This window comes from Phodopus roborovskii, unplaced genomic scaffold, assembly GCF_943737965.1.
Source record: "Phodopus roborovskii unplaced genomic scaffold, PHOROB, whole genome shotgun sequence".
Taxonomy (NCBI): Eukaryota; Metazoa; Chordata; class Mammalia; order Rodentia; family Cricetidae; genus Phodopus; species Phodopus roborovskii.
In genome coordinates, this window is record NW_026126575.1 from 4,936,259 (window position 1) to 4,958,851 (window position 22,593).

The 22,593-nt window shown below is 39.6% G+C and overlaps 1 protein-coding gene across 4 annotated transcripts in view; it reads left to right on the forward strand.

The window, feature by feature from the left end:
* The window catches only part of Nr2c2 (nuclear receptor subfamily 2 group C member 2), a 64,903-nt gene that overhangs the window by 27,981 nt on the left and 14,329 nt on the right, over positions 1–22,593 (forward strand). For 3 of the 4 annotated variants that reach the window (XM_051203311.1, XM_051203310.1, XM_051203309.1), the window contains 6 exons: positions 6,934–6,973; positions 7,580–7,690; positions 15,212–15,412; positions 17,464–17,566; positions 19,256–19,435; positions 22,103–22,250. In XM_051203311.1, coding sequence (XP_051059268.1) covers positions 7,619–7,690; positions 15,212–15,412; positions 17,464–17,566; positions 19,256–19,435; positions 22,103–22,250 — 704 coding nt within the window. In that variant the 5' untranslated portion in view covers positions 6,934–6,973; positions 7,580–7,618. The remainder of the gene's footprint in view (positions 1–6,933; positions 6,974–7,579; positions 7,691–15,211; positions 15,413–17,463; positions 17,567–19,255; positions 19,436–22,102; positions 22,251–22,593) is intronic. The other variant, XM_051203312.1, reaches the window with a different exon arrangement.

The following is a 22,593-nucleotide window of genomic DNA, read 5'->3' on the forward strand; positions in this document are numbered from 1 at the left end:
ACTCTATGCCTGCTCTGTCAGTGAAGGCCCAGCTTTATGCCTTGGGAACCTGGCCAAGAGTTGTGTTTTTTAACTGGGAACTAACAGCATTCAATCACCCCAGCTCTGGGATGCTGGTGCCCTCTTTGCAGCAGGCATCCTTACCCAACATTTAATGTTTCTACTTAATGTGGTGGCTTCCCCTTCCCCCACCCCCTTCTTTCAGCTCAGGCCCTATTTGAAATTCAGACCCCATGTTGGAATGCCAAATGTACCAGCTTTCTTATTTGGGGCCACCAACCAGCAAACAAATCATGGTACAACTTACAGTTTTGACTGCTTGGCTTTAGCTTAGCTTTTATTCTGTTTCCCTTTGTCTATGTTTTGCCTTGGAGCACTCTTTTTTATTTTTTATTTTAAACTTTTCTTTCTTTCTATGTATCTTACTTTCACTGCCTCTCTTTTTGGCTGGCTGGAGACTCTGGCTTCTAGCTCTGGGCATGTTTCTCTCTCCCTGCTTCTCTTCATGTTTCCCCTCAGGTGAAGCTTTTAAGTAAAACAAAATGAAACAAAACAAATAATAGCAGAAAAGTAATGTCAAACCAGTGTTTTAGGAAGCCCTTTAAGTCAGCCAGCTTGAATTTTCCCCACTGATTGTAGGACAGTGTGTCCCATTGGGGCAAGACTTCGAAGCACAAGAACACATAGCAACAAAGAGGTAGCATCATATTTGGTATTCACCACATCCAGCAGAAATAGACAGGGAAAGTTGAAGCAGTCAGCTGAAATTCCCAATAAAACTTCCACCTGAGGGCTGAGCTCTCCTTTGGCTAGTTCAAACTCCCTGCCTTGTCTTTGTATTGCAGGCATTTTTATATCTTAGGATAAACAGCAGTAACCTCTGTTGGAAATGGTTGACCTTCCAGCTGGCCTTAAGGATACAGTGTTTTGTTTTCCCCTTGACCTGTTTTGCTGTTTTCTTTTGTGTATGTATTTAAAGGTTGCTAATCAGTGGTAGCTTCATTTTCTAAATGGCTTTCTGATTTGTGTATATGGTTGTGAATCTGTGTGCAGTGTACATGTTTATGCTTACATGTGGAAGCCAGAGGACAGCCTCAGAGTCATTGCCCAGGCACACAGGTTTTCTTCTCATTGGCCTAAAACTTAGCCTAGTGTAGGCTAGAGTAACTGGCAAATGAGATGAGGGATCTGCCTGACTCTGCCTCCCCAGTGCTGAACTTACATGTGTGTGCACGTGCTTTTCAAAGTGACTACACCTTGTTACATTCCTTGCCAGCAAAGTTATAAGGGTCTATTTTTTCCATGTCTTTCCCAACACCAGTGGATGTAAAGTGGTATCTATTGAGATTGTGATTTGTATTTCCAACAATGATCTTGATGTAAGTCCCTTACCAATTATATAATTTTGAAAATCACTTTTTGATATTATTTTCCTTAAACCAACAGTTCTTAATAGTGGCAAATAGCATTGAAGTATTGTTGCTACAATATGATTAATTGTTTTGCTGAGCCCCTCAACAGAATTTTTTTCTCATTTTCCTTTCTCTCCTTTGTTTTTTCACAGTCTAACTCACTATGTAGCACAAACTGATCTGCCTCCCTCCCACAGGCTAGGATTACATTTGTGTTTCACAATGACCAGCTCTTTTCATTTTTCCTGTTACAAAGTAAATTAAATTCAACCTCAAACCATACACAGAAATTTAATGCCGTACTATAAGTCTGTAGCTTTGGATTAGGCAATGTTTTCCTTAATTGCGCCACTTAAAGTACAAACAGCAAGATCAAAATATAGGCACACACAGTTTGCCACTATTAAGAACTTTTGACCTTAAACATAAAAAGGAAATCTACATAATATCAAAAAGTGATTTTCAAAATTATATCTTAATTATTATATAGTTATATATAATTGGTTTGGAGACTATTATTAGATGCACTCAAGTTCTAAATGTTCATTATTTAGAAGCATTTTATCCTTGATGACAGACTATGTGCATGAACAATGCTAGAAGAGAGACTTTGGGATGCAGCTTCAGCACATCCCACAGCAAAACACTTCTGTCCTGTTTGTCTAGTCAAGAGAATAAAGGGATCTGTATGAAGTGTTCCTAAGCTAAATACCACTATAATGTGGTCTGTTGTCTTTCATACTGCATTTGTTGTTGATAAAATTAATGCTTATGAAAGAAAATATTTTTTAAAATTTTATTTAATTTTTACATTCCAGACCCAGTTCCTCACACCCCATTTCCCATCTGCTCCCTGGAAAGGGTAAGACCTTCCCTAGGAAGTGTAAGTCTGTCCCATCATCTTGTTGAGGCAGAACCAACCCTCTAACCCCATGAAGAAAACATTTTAATATGCCTAGTCATTTGTTTCCTTATAGTTTTTTAGTTTGGGAAACCCTTTTACAATTTAAAGTTTAGTAGCATAACTTTCCCTGTTATCTAATTCAAAATTTACTTCATCATCCCAAATTGTCTTGGTTAGGATTTTAATTGCTGTAAAAAGACAACCTGACCTGTTGACAACTCTTATAAAGAAAAATATTTAATTGTGGTAGTTCACAATTCAGCTGTTTAGTCCATTATCATCATGGCTGAACATGGAAGCATGCAGGCAGACATGGTGCTGAAGCTGAGAATTCCACATCTTGATAGGCAACAGGATGTGAACTGAGGCATTGTGTGTGGCTTGAGCATGTATCAGACCCCAAAGCCCACCTCCACAGTGATACTGTGCTTCCTCCAACATAGACCACACCTTCTCCAACAAGGCCACACCTCCTCCTAATGATGCCACTCCCTTTGGGGACCATTTTCTTTCAAACAACCACACAAATTGAAGCCCTCCTCCCCCTACATGCCCTCAGCCCAAAGTAACCAGTGATCTATTTTCTTTCTTTATGGATTTGCTTATTCTGTACATTTTATATAAACAGGATGAAACTAGTTTTCTGTGACTAGTTTTATCTGTTGTAACATTTGTCAATACCACATTCCTTTCTAGATTTATTATTTTATATGTTTGAATGTTTTGCCCGCAAGTATGTATGTGTACTGTGTACGTGCCTGGTAGCCATTAAGGTCATAAGAGGGCTTCAGATTTTCTGGAACTGGAGTTATAGACATTTCCAAACAGTTATGTGCATGCTAGGACTCAAACCTGGGTATTGCAAGAGGAACAGTACCCTTAACCACTGGGTCAACTCTATAGCCTCTTTATCATTTTTATTACCAAGCAGTATTCATTGTTGTCTGGATTCTCTTGTATGAAATACCCACCATGGTTAATATATTTTCTTAACCATACTTAGCTGTAGAATTGCAGAGTTATACTGCAGCTGCTTCAGTCTTTCCATATTGTCACCAGTACCTTTATTGGCCTATATTTTCATTGTTGTTGTAGCCACCTTAGTAGATGTGAAGTGGTATCTTACTGTTGATTTTTTTGACTTATTTCTTTAGTAACTAAGGATATATAGGGGATCTTTCACTGTGCTTATTGGTTGACTGGCCATTTGCATATTTTGTTCAAAGACACCCATGTCCCATGTATGTGCTGTGTGATATAGTCCTGGAAAGTGAACCCTGTAACCTAGTATGTGGTAGTTACATGATATACCACTAGGCTACATTTTAAGTTAAAGCAGTTCTTTTTATGCTATGTGTGGATCCTTATATGTGGTTTGCAAGAATTTCTCCAATTTATATGGATTATTTTTTCTTGCTGATATTAATGTCTTTGGGACATAGAAGCTTTTCATTGGAGGCTAGGAAGATAGTTCAGTAAAGTGCTTGCTGGATGTGGTGATGAGTTTGTAATTTCAGCCTTGGAGAGGCCAGCCAATCTAGCCTACTGGTGAGCTCCAGGCCAGTGAGAGACTTAACCTAAACATAGGCCAATGGCACTCAAGGAACACCTGAGACTATTCTCTGTCCACTACAAATACATTCACACAAGTTTTTAATTTTGAAAATGAGCAGTTATCAGATTTTTTTTTGCTGTTATTTATGCTCTCAGTGACATCTAAAAACTATCACTTAAATCCAAGGTCACAAAGTTGTACCTGTTTGCTTGCAAGAGTTTTAATGTTTTAACTCTTGTATTTCAATCTTTAATGCATTTTGAATTTATTAGTTTATTTATATGTTTTTGGCTTTTTGAGGCAGGGTTTCTCTGTGTAATAGTTCTGGCTATCCTGGAACTTACTTTGTAAATCAGACTGGCCTCAAACTCATAGAGATCTACCTGCTTTTATTTCCTGAGTGCTGGGATTAAAGTCATGAGCCACCACAACCAGGCTGAGTTGTTTTATTTACAATGAGTAGCTGTCAACCATTTGTTATAAAGATTATTCTTCCCCCATTTATAATCAAATTTGGACCCTTGGTGAGTGAGCATGGCCAGTAGATATCTACAACCAAAAGATGAGATTGGAGGGAATATAACTAACTACCTGTAGCAAGTAAGGAGAGTACCCTGAGTAAGGATTTTTATCAGGAAAGTCCATGCATGTTCATTTGTGAAGACTGACTCCTGGAGGTAAGCGTACTTCCTGAGAGTACTCAGTGTGAAATCACGCTTCTTTCATTGCATGTTCAAAAAATGACAGACAGGAATGCATCCTGCACAGAGTTTTAATTTTAGTATGACAATGAACATACTTTGCTCTGGGTCACCTAAATATTTTAAAGTAGATCAAAATGCCTTGAAGAAATTTTGGCAGCTTCCTTGAAATTTTTTCTGAAGGGCCTATTTTTTATTTTTTATTCTGAGCTTGTTCATGCCATGGCACATGTGGAGAAGTCAAAAGATAATTCACAGGAGTGTTTTCTCTCCTACCCTGAGGGTTCTTAGGATTGAACTGAAGTCATCAGGCTTGGCAGAAGCTACCTTTACCCACTGAGCCATCTCACCAGACCTGGAGGGCCTTTGTTGAAACAAGATACTTGGAAAGCATTCTGTCATTTAAAAAGCCAGATTACCCTTATCTCTACTACAAATGATTATTTCCAACAGTACTTGCCTAATGACTAACAGATTTTGTTTTCTTGCACAGTATCAAAACTAATGTGGATAAGTCTGATTTTTTTTTTCTTTGGGGGGGTTGTTTTTAATTCCTAGATTCTCGGTTCTGTTCCATTGATCTGTGTGTTTTATCTTTATAGTAATTACTATCATACTGTTTTACTTTTGGGCTTTTAAATTAGCAATTTATTACTTGTATATATTTGTGGAATACATAGTAACACTTTGTATTTGTGGAATACAATGTAGAATATTAAGTCAAGCTACTTAACATTCAGCACTTAAAATATTTTATGAGAACATCTGAAATGTATTCTTAGCACTTTTGAGGTATGTAAAGCATTCTTCTTTGTTCACCACACTGTGCAGTAGATCTCAAACAACACCCAAGATTGCATGAGCATTTGTAACCCTTGACACTGTCTTCCTGTTTCCATCATTCTACTCTTCAGTGTTTTTAATTGTTTGAGGACAATGTGGGTATTTGTGCTTGACATGTTTCATTTAGCATAGTGTTCCATCCATGTTGTCACAACTGACATTGTTAAATATTCCATTGTGTTTGTGTACTCATATTTTCCTTTTTATATACCATTTAAAATATTTTTATTTTATATGTATGAATGTTTGTCTGTGTTATATATGTGCATCATATATGTACAGTGCCCAAGGAGGCCAGAAAATGATGTCAGATTCTCTGGAACTGGAGTTAAGGTTGGCTGTGAGCTACCATATGGGTGCTGAGAAACAAAGCTGGGTCCTCCAGAAGAACAGCTAGTGCTTTTAACTGCTGAGCCATCATCTCTTGACTCCTAACTGTATTTTCTTTATCCATTCATCTGTTAATGACACTTAAGTGATCTCATAACTCCCTTGTCTTGGATGCTACACTGAAATGCAAACATTTCTTCCATAAATTGATCTCAGATTTGTAGCTAAATACCAGAATTGAGAGTGGCGGATCCCATATTGCTTAGATTACTTAGGTTTTAGTAATCAAATGTATTAGTCCTCCTACATCTTCATTTTCTGTTTTAGAATTGTTTTGTTCTGGGTTCCTTGTGTTTCACATGAACTTTAGGATCAGCATATCAATTTATGGAGAGGAAAAGAGCAACTGCGATTTCAGCCGGGAAGACATTGAATCTGTCAGTTTAGAAAGCAGTGCCTACCTACATTGCTTTCTGGTCTATGAACACAGATGTCTTTCTACTTAAGCTGCCAATTTATAGAATTACAGTTGTCTTGTACCTTCAACTTTGGAACTATGACTGGTTGTAAGGGAATTTTTGTGGATTTTGTAAGATTTAATATAAGAACATGCATATGGAGATGATTGATACATTGTACTTCCTCCTTTTTCCTTCCTTTCTTCCCCTTTTACTCTCATTTTCCCTCCTTTTTTAGTTTTCTTCTCTCTACCTTGTTTTCCTGCTAGCAGTTCCAGTACATTTATACCTGTTCTTGTTTCTCATCTTTGGGGATAACTTTGTCCTCTCTCCTTTATCAGACTGAGTGATATCCTCATTTCTAACTTGTTATATTTTCTTATAAATCATGAAAAAGTGTTAGATTTTTGTCAAATGCGTTCTGTCTGTTCTGTCCATCAAAGTGATCTTGCAGGTTTTGCTATACTGATTTTCGAGCACTAAACCAGCCTTTTGTTCCTGGGGTAAGCTGCATTTAGGCATACTACTGGATTCAGTTTGCTTTCTTTCATTGAGTTTTGATATTAGTATGATAATTTTCATTACACTATAATTTTGGTGTTGAGCAATACTGACCTCATAAAATAAATTAGGTAAACATATTTTTAGGGGTGGGGAGATATGCCACCTTAGTCTGGTGTTGGTTCATGATATGCTTTTAATTCAGGAAAATACTATCTTCTCACTTCAGGTACCCAGGTGACCACTCAGCACGTTGATCCTCACCTTTGGTAGGTATCTTTGTGTTAGTGGTGAACTTCGCCTAACTCTATTATGCCTGGGTCTAGACGATTGTCAAGACCCTTCTGTAAGTGCTGCTACCAATAATTTTCAGGGCCATGCTGGCTCTGTTTGTCTTCTATGCAGTGTTTGTGAAAGACTTTCTATTAAAAGTCACCACAGAGGAGAAATTTACAGCTGGTTTTGGAAACAGTAGAAAAAAAATTCAAAGAGCATCTCTTTTAAAAAAAAAAAAAGTTATTTTGATAGCATTGGTTTTTCTTTTTGAAAGGCAGAACAGATTTGGTTTTTCCGTGTGTTTTCAACACCAGAAGCAACTATTTTAAGATGGTGTTTTCTTGGGACCATCAAGGGCAAGATCTCATTATTTCCTTTGTTGGCCAGTGTTGACACCTCAAAATTCAAGTTTGTCACTCAAGGCCACACACAGAAAGAGCAAGAGGCATGCTTATGCTTCTAATCCTGGTACTTGGGAGGTAGAGGCAGGAGGGTCAGTAGTTCAAGACTAGCATGAAGACCCAACCCTGCCTTTAGAAAAGAAAGAAAAGTGTATTCCTTAGTAAACCATTTCCTAATCCCCGTGTTCTCATCCATAGGTGCCACGTACACAGACCTCTCGGCCGGAATCTCCAGGGATGACCAGCCCCTCCCCGCGTATCCAGATAATTTCCACCGACTCTGCGGTAGCCTCACCTCAGCGAATTCAGGTACTCAATCAGTTCCACTGGATTTCTTCATTCTGTCCAAAAGCAAACCTGCCTAAGAGTTTCACTACAGAGTATATACCTCTTCCCATCTAGTACTTAAGTTACTTTTAAAGCAGAAGTTTAAACTGTTGTTTCAAACTACTAGATGATATACCATTTTATTATTTACTTGTTTCCAATGAGAGGCAATGTATCCTATTAGCACCAGGGACCCCTGCTTATAGTCACATCCAGTGCCCCAACTTAGTTGGTTTTTCAGTCAGGGCAATGACAGTTTTAATGCTTCACTTTTTTATTTGGAAAAAAAATATATATGTAGATCTTGCCCCAGGATTTTGTGAGGAATCAGTAGGTATAATGTAAAATGCTTAGAAAAGTGTCTTGTACATATTTATTATTTATGTTCAATTTGTATTATTTATACATAGTAACTATTACTATTATTATTATTAGGAGGAGTATTGTTAACTGTTACTTAAGGAGGGTCAAGGCTGTGAACCTGCCTTTAACCCACTACTCTTTTGAACCAAAAGACTTTGGCAAGTTATAGCAAGAAACTGGAAGGAAGGGATAATGCATTGATGTTTGATTACCCAGCTGAATCAGAACACATGAACAAAGAACAACGGAAAAAAACACCTGTTACAGGATTGTGAGAAATAGCAGGGTTGGGACAAGAAGATGCCTCAGCAAGTAAAAGTATCTACCAAGGGACCATGGTACCTTGAGCTAAGTCCTAGAACCAACTCTGGGGGAGGAGAGAACAAACTCCAAAAAGTTGACATGGATGTACCTTCAGTCACATCACATGCACTTATGTGCACACTTGAACACACACGTACAAACTCACAATGATAAATAATTTTTTTTAAACAAAAGATTTGTTTTTCTAAAAGCGAAATAATTTCTGTGTTTTTAATGTTAATGCAGATGTCTTCAGGGGCATCCTTATCCCTATGGTGCTTTGTCAGTGAACATTGCTTCCCTTGGAATCTGGAAAGAGAATGCATTTTTAATATTTTAGTGTATGACAACAATGCTTAGAACCTAAATAGTGGCTTCTCTGGAAAGGTTAGGAGGAACAGATGTATTGTTTAGTCTGAATTAACAGACCTAAGATCCAGTCTTGTGACCAGTCAACTATATGACCTAAGGAGAGTTTCCAAAGCCTTTTGTTTCTATACAGTGTCACTGCAGATAGTGCTGGTGTTATACAAGTGCAGAAGGATAAAGTGTGGTAAGACATGCAGCTCGGCAAATGAGCATCAGAAAATGCTAGCAGCTGTTTGTTTTTTGTATTTGTGTTTTGCAAATGGGCTCTCCTGTAGCTCAGACTGACCTAAACTTGTTGTGTAGCTGAGGTTGGCTTTGAACTCCTGATTCTCTTGCTTCCACATCTCCAGCACCAGAATTACAGGCTGGTGCTAACACACCTAGATGTGTACTATAGCTTTTAATGTCCTATTTTTATACTGCTTCAAATGTATAGAAAATAGTAAATAAAATTCTGTTATACCCTTAACTCAGATTCACTGTTTACCATCCAATTGTGAATGTATGTTATATGTAATATTTCTGATTGATTTGATCAAAAACTACAGACACCATTTCTTTGCACTGGATTTCTCAAGAATGATGGCTATCTTTTATTTTATTTTACATAATCATAATTATGTAAACTGAAACATGGCATTGTAGGATCCTCATGAGTTTTTGTTCTTTGTTTGTTTTGGTTTTGGTTTTTCAAGACAGGAGTTTGTTAGTAGCTATGGGCAGAGGGTTTTTTTTTTTTTTTTTAATTATTTGTTTTTTGTATTGTTTCTCTTTTCTGGGGTCTGTTGAAATTCATTATTGATTACAGTAGTAATAATTAGGTGCCTAGCAACACAAAACATCATCCCTTGTCATGAGGTTAGTACAGGTGACCAGAAGCATTGCTGATGTTCTTTGTATTGTCTTGAGGAGGAGAGGAACACAGTCCCTCAGTGGAGGAACAGCTGTGGCTGAGAACTGCTGCTTTGGGGATAGAGATTTAGGGAGGAGCTGGGGAGATTATAGAGGACACAGGAAACATGAGGTTTAATTTTTACTTTTAATCCAGTTTTTAAAAGAAAGATTTAAAAGGGGGAAGGGATTGCATATTGTTCCATTTTGGAGATGATTGTGAGATTTTCTGCCTTGTTAATTCTTCAGTGGTGACTTTGTGAGAATTTTCTGTGTTTTGAGGTTCTCCTAGAATGGTCCTCCATGTCCCCTTTTTTCAGTTGATGCTTTTTAGGGAAGCATTATTGTAATCACCAATTAACTTCATTTAAGTGCTTTTTTCTAAAATACATTTACATATTCTTAACACTCAACTATATCATATATGGAGATTCATACACAATTTTCTTAGAAAGGACTTTATGTGGTTACATTTTTTTTAAAGTTTGAAAGCATTCTATATCTGGTTCCCACTTATAGTAGCATTGTGTTTTGTGCTTTCTTTGTCCACCACTTACTGCTGTTTCTTTCTTACTCTGATACTCCAGTGGCTTTTCTTAGCTACCCAGAAGAATTGTTGCTTGCCTGTGGGCATGCTGTACCAAAGTCCTGTCATTCAAGGCACTGAGTGAGCATAGGTTTCTTTCAGTAGATCTTTGTTTCTCCTCTTCCCTCCTCCTCCTTCCTCCTTCTTCCTTCTTCCTTCTCCTCCTTCCTCCTCCTTCTTTCTCCTTCCTCCTCCTTCTCTTCTTCCCTCAAACTCACTGAGTGAATATCCATGTGCAACCTGAGTGACAGAATTACAGGTGTGTGCCACCACATCACCCCCCCCCCCTTTTTTTTAAATTGTGCTTGAGGATCAAATTTAGGGCCATGGGCATGTCAGCCAAGCATTCTATTAACTGAGCCAGATCTCTAGCCCTTCCTTTCTTACAAAAAAAAAAAAAAAAAAAAAAAAAGAATTTTGTTTTTAATAAAAATCTGGAACTTCCAATTTTGGCTAGCCTAGCTAGCCAGTAAGCCTTTGGATCTGCTGTGGTTACAGGTATTCCTTGCCTTACCCAGATTTTATATGGGTATTTGGGATCTGAGTTCAGATCTTCATGCTTGCACTGGAAGCAATTCACTGACTGAGCCATCTCCCCTGGTCCTCTTACTCTTTGAGAGAAGGTTCAACATTTTGTACATTGCCCCACCCCACCCCCTTTTAAAGGTAGTTCCATATTGTCTTATTTCTCTTGCTTGTGATAGAACACACTGTGACCAAAGGCACCTTGGAGAGGAAACAGGTTTAAGCTTACACTCCCATGACCATCCATATTGAAGGAAGTCAGGGCAGGAACCTGGAGGCCAGAACTGAAGCAGTGATAGAGCAGTAGAGAGCAGGGATACTTCTTCCTGGCTTTCTCCTCATGGCTTGCCCCACTGCTTTCCTGTACAGCCCAGGACCACCTGCCCAGAGAAAGCTGGGCACCTCACATCAGTCATTAAGAAAATGGTCCATATGCTTGCTGACAGGCCAATCTTACAGAGTTATTTTCTCAAGATTTCCCTCTTCCTAGGTAAGTCTAGACAAAAATCCAACTGGAACACATATAGTTATATAACAGAAAAGTACTGTTTTTCCTGTCTTTCCCTGTAAAATGGTAACTTTCAGTTATCTTACTGTATTTAAATATACTTTATGATCCAAATTACTTTGTGCATATATATATATAATTTTACTTTCTGCATATATATAATATATATATGTGTGTGTGTATACATACATTTGTGCGTATATACATACATATGTATATGTATATATGAATGAAAAGGCTATGTTACTGCTGTGACGTCTCTCTGATTCTTCAGCTGAGTGAGTTATTTGTCTTATAGGAAAGACCTATTTAGGAAATGGTGTGGAGACTATATGTAAGAAAGGAGAATAATTTGGTTATTTGTGTTATTAGTTGTAGTTGTAGTTTCCTACTGATCTTCTCTCCCTAATGGAAAATGTTGGGGTTCTACAGAATTATGCTCTGGGGTGTTTGCTTCAGCTTTCTGTATTGGCTCCAGATGAGCAGATGTCTTTAGGTGTCATTATACACCAGTGACTGTCAAATAGCTAGCCAAGACATCTGCTGTGAGCCCCACTTAGCCTAAGGTAACATTACACTCATAACTATGTCTTCAGCCTGTGTTTTATTCAGCAATAATATTGTTTTGATTTCTACTTAAGTCTCATTGAGTTTGAGAATATACTGCATATGCTTTGCACTCTGTAGACTTTTTTACAATGCATTATAAAAGCCAGAATGTAGTTTCTGTTTGTGACTATCTTGTGCAAGTTTGAGGAGAGTTGTTGTGGATGTTAGGGGCATTATCATATGAATTTATATTATGATGCTTGTGCTGGTTAGCCTACTAGTTCCTTATTAGTTTTTGTGCCTGCTGGTACTTACAAAAAGGCATTGACATCTCCCAACAATAGCTGTGAATTTTTTTATCCCTCCCTCTAGTTCTGTCTGCAGTTGACTTATTTTGTTTGTCTTGATTGTTTTTGGGTTTTAGTGCTAGTGATGGAACCTAGGATTTTGTACATTCTAAGCAATAGCTGAGCTACATCCTATAACTCTATACCTAATGTATTTTGCTCCTTTTTGGCAATATGGATTTAGGATTATTACATCTTTCTTTGAGAATTGATTGTCATTATGCAGTGTCTCTTTACAGGACCTGATAGTTTTCTTATTTTGAAGTTTATTTTGTTTGAGATTAATATAATTACTCCATCTCTTTGTTGTTTTTATTTTAATCCCATGGATTGAGAATAAAACTACTACCACAGTTTAAACCAAATTTGAAGCAAGCTTTAATTAAATACTGACCAAGTGGATGGGCTCTGTTCAGCTCCATACCCAGGTTCCTGAGAAATGGCCCTGAGTCTTTTGCAAGGGCTTAAGAAGAAAAACATAATTTATTGCATTTCCCATCAGGTCCAATCAGGGGCAAGCATACATCCTGACTTATTTCCTGCCTGTGAAACTCCTGCCCACATGTGATCAAGCACATCCGGTGCAGATGGGTCAAACAAATCTGTTTAGAGGAATGAAAACATGTGGCTTGTTATCTTACACAAACAATAGCCTCCAGTACTTCAGGAATTATCTGTCCTTGAGCAAGATCAGAGACATTTTTGTTTCATGGATCTCTTAGTTAGGCATAGCAATTAAAACTTCCAGGGCAATGATGGTGCGTCCCTTTAATCCCAGTACTTGAAAGGCAGAGAGACAGGTGAATTCAAGGCTAACCTAGTCTACAGAGTGAGTTCTGGCACAGCTCCAAAGCTACAGAGATACCCTGTCTCAAAAAACTTTAAATGTAACTTTAGCTATCATAATTACTATTTTTGTTTTGTTTTTATTTTTATGTACAAGAGACAATTTTCTTCATCTCTTTGTGTCTTTGTATATGAAAAATGTTAAGTCTTGTGTTACCTAATAATCTTTGTATTTTCATTGTTGTATGCAGACCATTTATATTTACTTGCTTATCAATAACTTTAGATTAATGTCACCCTTTTGTATAACTTCTGTGTTAATTGCCAGAGGTTTTTCTTTCTGGTTTTAGTGGAGATACTTATGTGATTTATTTTGCTGCCTCTCAAATATATTTCTTTTAAAAATGCTTTCAGTTGTTGCCTTAGTACTTACAATTTATATTTTAATACTTTAAGACCACCTAAAAATGATACATAATTGTTAGTAAAATGCACATTACAAAAATATTTTTAATTGCATTTTAGTAGCATTGTGGTATGTTTGCCCTGTTGTGTCACCCTACCATATCTGGTTCCACACAACTGTACTTAAAACATATTTTTCTACCCATTTCCCCTTCACTTTATTCCTTGGAAACTATCAGTCTGAGGAAAAACACAAGATGTGTGTTGTGCTCAGCTCTTTCACTAATCTGTAATAAGTTCCTATCACCTCTGAATGGGCAGAAGGTCACAGAGAATAGGATCTCTCCTTAGTCTTCCCCTCAGTTCTCTCTTACTTGTAGGCAGGGAACATGGCCATTTTTTTCAGTTGGGTAAATATGAGCTTGCCTCTTAGTATAAGCTTCCCAAGACTGCAGTGCAAGCTTCCCCAAACTTTGTCACTTAACAGAAACAAGTTTTCCCACAACTCTGGAGGCCAGGTGTGTAAGAAGAAATTGGGGTGCTGCAGGGTCTAAGGAAGTCTCTTAGGTTTGTAGCTGTTTCTCTCCAAGCTTGCTTCTTTTGTCTCAAGCTCAAGGTTGTGCTTTGTGTTTACTTTATGTTTCTCATAGAGGAAATGGTACATAAAGGTTAAGTGTGGTGTCACACACCTGTAATCCCAGTCCTTAAGAATCTGAGGGGTAAGAATTATGAGTTCAAGGTAGAAGAGGCTTTGGGCCGTCAAGGAATTGGGATGAGGCCTTTTTTCTCCCGAGTTAGTGCATTCCACCGTCTTTTATTATCTTCTCTCCTCTTCTGGCCCTGACTACCCATCAGTAAAGTTGGATATGGCCTCTAAGAGATCTCAAAGTTAGAAAATGGAGTAGACTAGTGATGAATTACAGTGGTAAGCTAAGTGAATTCTGTCACCCATCACAAGGTTCCTTAACAGGACCTTCCCTTTAAAAGTATTACTTATTTAAAGCAACTATCTCCAGATTTTTGAAGAGTTAAGGCTGCCTTCTTTTTTGACTTTGACAGAATATGGGCCTTCCTTCCTTCCTTCCTTCCTTCCTTCCTTCCTCCTTCCCTCCCTCCCTCTCCCCTTTCCCCCCCTTTTCCTTTCTTCCTTCCTTTCTCCCTCTCTCCCTCTCCCTCCCATCCCTCCCTCCCTCCCTCTTTCTCTCTCTCTTCCCTTCCCCCTTCCTTCCTTCCTTCCTTCCTTCCTTCCTTCCTTCCTTTTGTGTTTAAGTCTATCTATTATAATTGTTTTCACATAAGGGACTTTTAATCCTAGAGTGAAACTAATTTATGAAAAAATTTCTGAAAAGCTCACTATGTATTTACCCTACTTCACCATGGAACTTGTGCATTAGTTAATTTTTTTTCTCATTGTCTTGACAAAATGGTAAAGTAAATTTACAAAAAGAAGGGTTTTTATTTTGGTTCAGATTTAGGGTACAGTCATCATAGTAGAAAAGTTATGGAAACAAAAACATAAGATAGCTGGTCACATGGCATCCATAGTCAGGAAGCAGAACAGACTGATTTCTAGTGCTCAGTTCATTTTCTTTTTATTCTGTTCAGTCCAGGGTCCCAGTTCATGGAATGGCACCACTTACATTCAGGGGCAGTTTTCCCTTCATAGTTAAATCTTTCTGAAAAGACTCCCATAGACACACCTAGAGGTGTGTTTCCATAGTGATTCTAACTCCAGTCAGGTTGACAGTGAAGATTAGCCATCCCAACTGGTAAAACATCTTAAAACTAGCATTGATTATAGTGATCACCTCCTACAAGTGCACATATCTAAAGACATGCCATGCAAGGGGGTTCCGTGTTATATCTTGTAGATTGTTACAGACCAGCAGACAGGACAGAAGATCCAGATAGTCACCGCAGTGGACGCCTCCGGATCTTCCAAACAGCAGTTCATCCTGACCAGCCCAGATGGAGCTGGAACTGGGAAGGTGATCCTGGCGTCTCCAGAGACATCCAGTGCCAAGCAGCTCATATTCACCACCTCAGACAACCTTGTCCCTGGCAGGATCCAGGTATGGCCTGTTGGTAGTTGAATTTCTCAGCTTAGTTTTGCCCTGCCTTGGAGGCCATATCCACCCCTGCAAGGGCCTTCCTTTAGGGATTTATAAGCATGGCAGGATTTTGGCCTTATATAACTAAAGTAAAAAAGCAGTAAATTGAGTGGCTTCACCCAGAAGACAATCAGCAAGAGCAATAAGCCAAGGAAAAGTCATTGGCATAGGCAAGGTGATAGTGAGGACAAGTGGAGACTTATTCTTAAAAGACCACATGGGTGGAAACCATTAGCCTATGGTATCTTTAAGATACCTGCTAGAGCCAACCACCACCAGAGAAGCAGGACTGCTATGTTTCTGCCGTGATAGAGGATTTTACTCTTATAAAGTAGACAAGATCAAGCCAAATTGAAAAAGTAGAATAACAGGTTTATTTGAGCAAAACAACTCCCAGGCGAGTTCTCCAGTCCCAGAGGTCAGACTGGAGAAGAAGCACCCACATAGGAAAGCAGGGAGACTTTATAGGTTGTAGGTGAGGAGTGATGACCTATCCACCACAAGCTTGGTTTGTGCCTAAGTATGGTCAAAAAGCTGAATGTTTGGGCAGGGACTTGGGCTGCTGGCAACAACAGGGGATGAAGTTGCAGTAGTGGCCAAGAATGCAGAATTGGGTTCTTGGAGACTTTCTGAGAGGTGGGGTTTGGAGAGAGAGACAGGAATGTGGCTTTCCTGATTGTGCAGAAGTGAGGTGGAGGTTCCAATTGAACATTTAACCTCTGTCTCATGTAGTTGGCCAAAGCCTGGGTTGAGCTCTTCATTCTGATAGCACATATTTCCAGGAAGTGCTCTGTACTTCTAGTTCCAGCACTTCTTAATTATCTCTACTCCTGGAGGGAGAAGCAAAATGGGATTGGGGCAGCCACAAAAATAAGAACAGACACTGAAGGAGAGCAGGGCCAGTTTTCAATGTGAACACCATCTGTAACTCTTTTCATCTTCCAAACTGAAACTCTGCCTATTGGGACTCTTCAGACATAAGTCACAGTGAAGAGATTTGAGTTCTATTCCTCTTCTCTCAAGCCCCCTCCTGGCAGCTTCCTGTCACCCCCACCCCCATGTGAGTATCTTTGTGGAGTATGTTGTAGGCAGTTGTAGGCAGTGCCCAAACTTGAGTACTAGTTGCTGAATTTGAGTTCTCCACAGAGCACAAGGTTTCTCTGCATAAAAGCCTTGGATGTCCTGGAACCTGTAGACCAGTCTGGCCTCAAACTCAGAGATCTGCCTGCCTCTGCCTCCCAAGTGCTGGGATTAAAGGCATGTGCTACCACCACCCAGCCACAAGAGCACTCTTAACTGCTGTACCATCTCTTCAGACACTTTGTTTAAATTTTTTTGATGTGTTTTTATATTTATGTAGCTAGCAAGCATTGTCCATCTTATCTTCCCTCTCCCAAAGTGTGTTTTGATTTTTTGATATTAAACTTGTTAAAAGTACAGGTTTGTGAAAGACTAGCTGCTTATGTCACATTTCACAGGTGATTTTACCTGATTTATAAATATAGTCTCACCATATGAAATTGATGTAAAGGTTTATTGTGTGCTCAAATTAAGTACTTTAAACTTTCTTAGGTTGGTATCATTTATGTTTTCTCCTAGATGGATAGTATTGTTTACCTACAAGTAAGAGGAAATAGTAGGCTTCTGCTGTCATCTGTGCTAGTTCACCCATCACCAGGGAAAACCTGGGTGTAGCTCTGATAAACACCAGCTTGCACATTTCCATGTTGTTTGTTGGGATGAGAAGCACAGCTGAAGAACTTAGCCTGTCTTTACCTTAGAGAATCTATATGTGATCCCCATGTGGCTTCTAGTCTTGGTGATGTTCACAAGATAGGAGAACAGTCACTGACATGTGCAGGCCTGTGGGGAAACAGAATTACCTGAATGAAGCTATCAGAGTAATTCTAGTTTTGCCCAGAGCATTCCCAAGACTGGGAATGTACAACTAGATGTTATTTTACTTATTTATTTAGATGTTAATTGGTGATGTTCATCTGCTGACATTTTAGATCGTCACGGATTCTGCTTCTGTGGAGCGTTTGCTGGGGAAGGCCGACGTCCAGCGCCCCCAGGTGGTGGAGTACTGTGTGGTCTGTGGCGACAAAGCCTCTGGTATGTGACTCTAGCTTCTGATGCATATCATAGAGCAACAGCATGGCCTTATATAGGGTAGGGGAGTGTGTAGTTGAGAAAAAATATGTAGGTTTAAAACATGAACCTCACATAATAGTTTGTCAGAATTTTCAAACTGACAGGAAAAGTCAAGAAACTCTGATTTGTTTTCAAGTATTTATATGCTATTAGGAAAGTAAAACTTTATTTCCTCTTGCTTGTCTCTTTGAAGGTGTGTTATGTGTGTAATTCCCTTCATCCAAACGATCTCACTTTTATCCTTTCACTGTACCCTGTGTATAAGCTTCTGTGATGGAGGAGTGGAACACCTTCCCAAGGGGGTGTACACTGAATATAGTATGTATGTATGCTGAGTAAAGACCTGACGGTGTCTCTGTCTGTCTGTCTGTCTGTCTGTCTCTCTCTCTCTCTCTCTGTACACAAATGTGCATGAGTGTGTTGTGTGTTTGTGCTTGCTCACACTGAGTGAAGACCTAAGGCTTCTAGAGAATTATTTATGTCTGTGCTTCTGATGTCCTTCAAGGAGAGCTCAAAGACTTCCACAGTTAGTGTTCTGATGAAAGGAGACAGGAGGCTTGCTAGTACTGGGGAGCTACAGACAGTAAGTGAGGCAGTGGGAAATGAGAAGCTCAGCTCAGTGAATCTGAGTTCTGAGAGCTTTTTTCTACTCGCAGGAAGTCTGGATGTTTTATTGTCCTCGATTTCATTTTGTCTTATGCTCGGTCCAAATTCTCCTTTAAGCTGGTTATGCCATTTCTCTGCCATTGGTGCCTGCTTCTGGTCCTACCCTTCCTTTGTCTTGGTAAAGCCGGTCCATACTACCACTTGAAAACCCTATCTTCCCTTGGAATCAGGTAGAGAGTGCTGCCACTGGTCCTGATAGCCTTTTTTCAGTCCATCCTAGGCATCTGTTACAGTCTCCAATAATTGATACTAACTTTTCCATTGGAGTGTTTGAGTGCTATACTTGTTCAACAAGGAGATAGACACACTTTGCAAATTTGGAATACATGAAGCAGGAACAAAGTGGCTAAAGTGCCTGATTTTCCTGTTGATCAGGGCTCTTCTGAGCTACAAGGAAAGGGCTCATTACATAGCCTTATAGTGCCACTGTCTCCAGCTACTAGAAGTCACTCAGAGATAGGAAGCTCAAGGAGTTACTGCAAAGAAGGTCAAGGCAATATCTACAGTGTTCATTTTACGCCACAATTCTCTAAAGGAAAATGAGATTCTCCAAGTTACCTCTGTAGTCAGTATAAGCAGTGATGCTATTTAGTATCTTCCTAACAATTCAGCTGTAATTTTGGGCTCTGCAAGCAAGAGGGGCCCAGAATGTACACAGACAGTATTAGCTGCAAGCTTCTGTTTATATACAACAGCTTTGTCAGCTATGAAGAGTGAGCCGAGGGGTCATGCACTGGATCAGTGTTGCCTGAACTGCTGTTTGTGTGGGATGTTTGTGTGCCAAGGGCAGTCACATCATGTATAAGCCTTGGATTTCCATTGTGACGTTACAAGGTTATTGTAGAAATATGAACACATGAGGTAGACATTGTTGGGCTGTTGTGGTAGCAGCTTCTGACAAGGTGCATTCCAAGTGGGAATAGGGCTGGGCAATTCACCTCTGCTTGTGACGAACCAGATCATGTGCTCACTCACTCCCTTCAGGCCGTCACTATGGGGCTGTCAGTTGTGAAGGTTGCAAAGGTTTCTTCAAAAGGAGCGTGAGGAAGAATCTGACTTATAGCTGCCGGAGCAGCCAAGACTGCATCATCAACAAGCATCACCGAAATCGCTGCCAGTTCTGTAGGCTGAAAAAGTGCCTAGAGATGGGCATGAAAATGGAATGTGAGTAGCAGGGCCCCATGTTAGCAAATACCTGCTAAGGAAGGTGTTTACATTTGACTTTAAATGAAAGGGGAAAATAGTCACACAAGCTTCACTATGTTTTACCTCCTGGGGCATCCAGGTGATCCAGAGTTGATGCTTCTGGGTTTGGTCAGTCTCCATAGTATGTTTGAAAGCCTCTTACCTAGATGAATCAGAATACAGGCAAGGGGAACTAAGGGTGGGTAATACCAGCTTCAAGGTAAAGCTTGAGACCAAGTCATTCCAGCTCTGCTGCCGAAGAGCTACCAGAAACATGGTGGCTCTCTATAATTGAATGTTTTTCTCTGTCCTGTTTGGTCCCCCTGGACTAGTTTCTCTCCTGCTCATAGGTCCCTGAAGCTACTTATGAAATAATCACTCAGAGACTAATATTAAATATAATTGTTTGGCCAGTAGCTTAGGCTTATTACTGGCTAACTCTTATAAATTAATCCATTTTTAATAATCTGTGTATCAACATGAGGCTGTGGCTTATTAGTAATGTTCTGACATCTTTACCACTTGGAGGCTACATGGTGTCTCCCCAGCTGCACCTTCTTTTTCTCTCAGTAACTGTATGGCTTTCTTACCTACCTGTATTCTGCCTGGCCATTGGCCCAAATAGCTTTATTCATCAACCAATAAAAGCAACACATTCACAGCATACAAAAGAACATTCCATATTATCTCTCTCAATTTTGGGCCTTACCTGTGACCCAGCACCTCCTTTCTTTGCTACAGCCTTCACATTCTTAAGAAGGTCCCCAATTAGGAGCAGCCACAGAAGGACTGAAACCCTCCTCTCACTTCCTATAGCCATACTTTTGAGGGTTCAGGTATTTCTAACCCTGTCCAAAATCCACAAGGACCCATCATAGAGTCAGTTCTTGATGGTGGAATCAAAAGAACCAGGTCTCAAAGTAGGCAACAAAGAAGTCAAGGAAGGAGAGCAGTGCTATGTTCTTAAAGTACAGCAGGGCTGGGCAGTGGATGGATCCCAGTAAGTCTGAGGCCAGTCTGATCTACAGAGTAAGTTCCAGGACAGCCAGGACTGTTACACAGAGAAACCCTGCCTCCAAAAATCCAAAAAAGTACAGCAGGGATAGAGAAGAACAGAGTACAGAGTTAGGGCCCACACCATGCTCACAGTGCTGCATGGCTCCTGGGAAGATTAGAGCCAATGGATTTCAGTTTTGTTTCCCATTGTAGGAATGGGACAATGCAAAATCCACAGGGAAACAAGAAGTATATCTGTAACCTGTTCTGCTACAGTAAATACAGTACATACATGACTACCTTAGTGTGGGGTTTCCCTGTCATATTGTCAGGCTGTCCTTAGTTGTAAGCAGTGATGGGGCTAAAGTGGGGGTAATCACAGGCATAGATGCAAACTCAAGGTCCTACTGCATTCCAGCTTAGTAGTAGGGCATCTTGATCCAAAGCTTTATCACTTTAAGAATAGTTGTGGGCTGGGGAGATAGCTCAATATGTAAAGTGTCTGCTGTACTAGAATGAGGTTGCAAGTTCTAATCTCCAGCACCCATGTAAAAGCTGGGCATTATTACTCATGCCTTTAATTCCTAGCACTAGAGGTAAAGACAGGTGGATCACCAAAGCTTGCTGGTTAGCCAGTCTATCCAACCAATGATTTGCATGGTCATTGAGAGACCCTGAATCAAAACAAAGGTGGGAAGCAATAGTAGAAAACATTCAGTGATGCCCTCTGGCTTCTGTACATACATGTACTATATATCCCACCCCTCCCCCAAGATCTGCTTTTCTTCAGTTGCTTGTAACAAAAAGAAAAAAAAAATCTGTCTGTTTTTTGTTTGTTCTTTTGAGAAAGGGTTTCTCTCTGTATTGCTTTGGAGTCTATTCTAGAACTCACTCTGTAGACCAGGCTGGCCTCTAACTCACAGAGATCCTCCTGCCTCTGTCTCCCGAATGCTGGGATTAAAGGTGTGTGCTACCAACGCCCCTACCTGTCATTTTTTAATGTTATTTTTGTTTTAATTACATATATGTATGTGTATGTGTGCTGTCTACATGTGAATGCAGGTATCCACAGAGGCCTTGGGTCTCCCTAGAACTGAAGTTACAGGCAGTTGTGAGCTGCCTGATGCGAGTGCCAGGAATTGAATTCTAGTCTTCTTCAAGAGCAATATGTTCTTAACTGCTGAGCCTTCTCCAGCTCCTATATAACCATTCTTAACACTAGGTTGCTGGGAGAGAAATTGCCATACGATTAACAGCCTTCAGTTTGCTGAAGCTCTTCGGAATTGGACTCTGGAGAGGTTGCTCTACCATTCATGGTATAATCTCTATAAAGGGTCCATTTGAATATAGGCATTTCTTATCCTAAACCCAACTGGTTAGTGACAGAAGTAAAAGACCCAGGGGACTATGGCCTTCTCAAATCACTTCAGCATGGCAGTTTTATCAGCAGGCAACACCTGCCATTTTGAACTGTCTATATACCTTTAGGTTTGTATTGGGGCTATTTGATTTTTACTTTCTTTCCTCTGTTTGGAAAGCCCATAGTGACCAAACACCAGAGTTACAGATTTGCTAAGAGTCCACTTTATGTTATGATGTTTATTCATTTTACTCTTTCTTTAAATGTGAATATATATGTTGTAAATTAAGCTGTACAAAGTGAACGGAAGCCCTTTGATGTGCAACGGGAGAAACCAAGCAATTGTGCTGCTTCAACTGAGAAGATCTATATCCGAAAAGACCTGAGAAGTCCTCTGATAGCCACTCCCACATTTGTGGCAGACAAGGATGGAGCAAGGTAAGATTCCTGTTCTCACAGAGCAGCACTGTGACTGGCCTCCAAACTGGCCAGAGAAAGAGCAGATATCCCTGGAAAGAGCACACATGTGGTACAGTCCTGGCATACCTCATTCTCCCTTTTGAGTTCACTTAACATTGCTGATGGTACACCAGGTCACAATTGATCCTACAGTTTAGGCTTCATGCAAACAGCAAAAATAGCTGTAACTCAGAAGAACTGACCATTTGTTTTTTTTTTTTGTTTTGTTTTTTTTTTACAATATAGACAAAAGGTCCAAGGTGAAGAATGGGCCAGATAATGCCATAGACTAGCTTGCACATTCTTTTTAACACACTCTGTT